The sequence below is a fragment of the Apaloderma vittatum genome, unplaced genomic scaffold (assembly GCF_000703405.1).
Source record: "Apaloderma vittatum isolate BGI_N311 unplaced genomic scaffold, ASM70340v1 scaffold26207, whole genome shotgun sequence".
Lineage (NCBI taxonomy): Eukaryota > Metazoa > Chordata > Aves > Trogoniformes > Trogonidae > Apaloderma > Apaloderma vittatum.
Window position 1 is genome coordinate 10,724 of NW_009727128.1, and position 3,503 is coordinate 14,226.

The 3,503-nt window shown below is 55.2% G+C and overlaps 1 protein-coding gene across 1 annotated transcript in view; it reads right to left on the reverse strand.

Moving 5' to 3' along the window:
- The window catches only part of CUX2 (cut-like homeobox 2), a gene marked incomplete at its 3' end in the record, with an annotated part of 10,783 nt that extends 10,715 nt beyond the window's left edge, over positions 1-68 (reverse strand). Inside the window, exon 1 of the mRNA XM_009873577.1 lies at positions 51-68. Within this exon, the coding sequence (XP_009871879.1) occupies positions 51-68 (18 nt within the window). The remainder of the gene's footprint in view (positions 1-50) is intronic.
- Positions 69-3,503: the final 3,435 nt, after the last annotated feature.

Consider the following 3,503-nt stretch of genomic DNA (forward strand, 5'->3'; position numbering starts at 1 on the left):
ACTCCCTCCAGGGACCTGCTACCCACCCTCCTCCTCACCCCGCTTCAAACCAGGGCGCGCACCCTCATGCGACGTTGGGTGCAAAGAGGCCACCTCTCGGCCCCATCGAGCATCAGATGCTGGGGCAGGGGTGGGTGGCATCACCTCCCTGAGCAAACTGGTGGCCCCCGCAGCACCGGTGGCCCCGGTGCCACCAGCGCCGGCCCGTTTTGGGCGCGGACAATGGCGGTTTGTGCCGAGGTAAGCAGGTGCTTTCAGAGCCGTCCGTCTTCCCTCTGTCAGCATTACACCATCATTAGCTAGTGTCTGCTCAGCAGGGTGTGCCATTATGTCTCCCAGGGCTGATGTAATTATACATTGACATAATTAACCCAGCAAGCCCATTAAGCGGGCCAGCTAAAAATTCATCTATAATTATTTGTTGTGTGCATGCTAATGAGTCCATCTGCACTGCCATTGTACAACATGAACAAATTAATTTACAAGTCTGGATTTTTTAATAAGTTCAAGAAAATGCCTCCTATTGAGCCAGGTTAATATAGGTTTGGGTTGTGGGCTGGGTTTTTTTGGCCTTTTTTTTTTTTTTTAGAAAATAAGAGGAAAGAAAATAGATTCGAATTCTCCAGGGTCAAAAAGTTAGATAAACAGGGAAGTGGGACAGAGCCGGGTGCACTATTGTACGGCATGGACACGTGGCAGGCATCCAAAGGTAAAAAATCATAAGGGTGATGGAAAAAAAATTAAACAAACGTCTGCTTCCATGAAGAACAGGACACAGAGCAGCTCTTCTGCTCAGCGAGCGCCCAGCTGAGCTGGCAGCAGTGTGGGATGAGGGGGATCTGGTGCCACACGGGTTTTGGGGTGGTCTGGGGCTGCTCCAGCATAGCCCAACCACAGCATCTTTGGGGTGAACCTGCCTGAAAGACACAGGATTCGGCCTGTGATCCTCCCCACAACTGCCCAGCACGGATGCTCCTTGCAAATGAGTGAAGCCAAGACATGCATCCCCCAAAATGGGGTTTAGGGGTGCCCCCCATCCACCGCTGCCCTTTCATCCCGCAGCATCGCTGCCATGGGGTGAAGGGCCCCACCGCAGCACCTGCCACACCAAAAGCCTTCTCTGCGGGGAACATCCCCCCTTCTTTCCGCTGAGTGTGACAGAGACCCTGCAGATGCGCCGGGACACGGAGTTTGTGCCCAGATCCCGGCCACAGGGATGCATGCAGAGGGAGGTGCTGAGCCCTGCCTGCACGCTGCCGGCTTTGGCGCTGAAATGGGGACTCGGCTGCCTATGGGACCCTCCTGCGCTGCTCACAGCATCCTCCAGCTTGGCATCCTTGGGCTCACGGCACGCCACAGCTCAGCATCCCTTGGGCAGGCTCCCCACCCAAGGATGCGCCATCAAAGAGGGTCACGGCAATCCGGCACAGCCCCGAACCTGACGGGATGCTCTCGCAACCATTAGTAACACCCGTAAGTACGCGAGCTGAGATAACGATACAGCTAATTAAACCCCGCGCTCTGGGCCCCTGCTCACAGGCGGTGCGGGCTAGGGGTCTTCCCTGTGCTCCCCTAGCCCTGGTGGCTCCATGCCAACCTGCCCACAGGGATAAATGCTGGGGCAGAACCCGTCCCATCCATGCTGGCAACTCCTCTTGTCTCTGTGATGAGAAATAATACGGGAGGAACTGGCCCGAGCGATAAAGCTCAAGTGATTTTCCTCAGGTCTGCGTTTTCCCTCCCGCAACCCACAGCCCCACGCCTGAAATATAGCCGGGGCGATGCCCCAGTGCTCAGTTGGAGCCGACATCCCGGGATGAAGTGGTTGGGAGTGGAGGTTTAGAAGGGAAAAGAACAAGAGGCGCTTCAGCTCCTCTCCCAACATCAGCTGGGGAGCACCGACACAAAACACCCGGCTGGATTAATTACATCACGCTGATATCTCCTCGGCTGTGGGGCTGGCTCTGTCACCACATGTGAGGTGTGCGGATGCACCATGGAGCTGCCAGGACCCGGCATCGAGCTCACATCATGCTCACACCAAATTTACACCAAGTTTTGCACCAAATTTACACCAAGTTTTGCACCACGCTCACGCCGTGCAGATGGCCAACAAACCCTCCTGTCACGGGGCTGGAGAGAGGAGGCATTCAAACCCGAGCACACGTTCACCCACATATATAGACACAGATATATTTTATATATATGTAATAATTGCTGCCACTAGCTGGCGTTATTGGCCGTCCTTTTGTGGCCCTGGCAGTGCTGCAGCAGGGACAGGAGCGCTGAGCAGGGGTCCCCCCTGGTGTGCCCAGCTCTGGCATGGGGGAGCAGAGCTGGAGGGGCTTTCCTGATGCTGGAGGGGGTCTGGGTCGCTGGCGAACCCACTCCCCAACACCCCCATCGCAGCACCACGCAGGTGCTAGAGCACACATGGGATGGCAGGATGGGTCCGGGTGCTCATCACCTTTTCCTGAGTGTGCGCCCGTGTCCCTGAGGAGCAGGGTTCAGCCGCTCGACCCGGTTTTCGGCTGAAGTCTCCACGCCAGAGGCTGAAGGGTGACATCTCCATGCTGCTGCCTGGCTCCGAAAGGAGCACAAGGCACCCATGGGGCACCCACAGTGCATCCCTAACGCATCCAGACACACACACGGTGCGTCCACGGTAGCGCCCCGGCACACCCGCAGTGCCGTCGCCTCTCCCACAGCGGTGGCGCTTCCTCCCCATCCCAACCTCCTCAAATGCATCCACTGGCGCCCTGCAAATCCCTCTACGAGTCAAAGTCAGCCCTAAATCAAATCATCCCCAACAACAATGACATTAATTATGCTTTTAACACATTTTACTGCTTCCCCCCCTTCCCTTCACGCCACATCTGTGTGAACAATATCCAAAAGATTTACGGTTTTCTCCCGTAATTACAGACACACAGCCAGCTCACTTATCAAAATACTTGCTGAGCAATCAGGCTCCGTTACAGTCTCTGCCAGAGATTTGTGTTGACAGCAGCCATTCAAAGCAAAAAATGTCGAATCAGGACTTATGTGGCGCTTGTAAAGTATTCCACAAAGAGTTTGCCTGTCGAGAGACACACGGACACGGAACAGACAGGGACAAAACGAGGGGCAGGAGGATTTGGGGAGCGGGAGGGGAGCAAGAGATGGATGCTGCGTGAGAGCAGAGGGAGGGGAGGAGGAGGAGCAGGGATGCAGAGCACACAGGGGAGCAGTTTTGGGGTTTGCATGTGTGTGCATCCATGGGCAAGCAGGAGGAGCCCGGCGGGTGGGCAAGGGGAGGTGGGGAGGGAAGATAACTGGGTTCTGGAAACCGCGCTGACATTTGGTTCTCGTAGCGCAGGAGAAAATTTAATGAGGACAAAAATACGTCTCCCTAATTCCCCTAAGAAATCATTAAAACATTTTGTTATTCCTAAATGTCTGGAAAATGAATTAGTGGCCCTGCAGGAGCCCTTCTGCGCGTCTTCAGACGTTTGCAGCTCTCC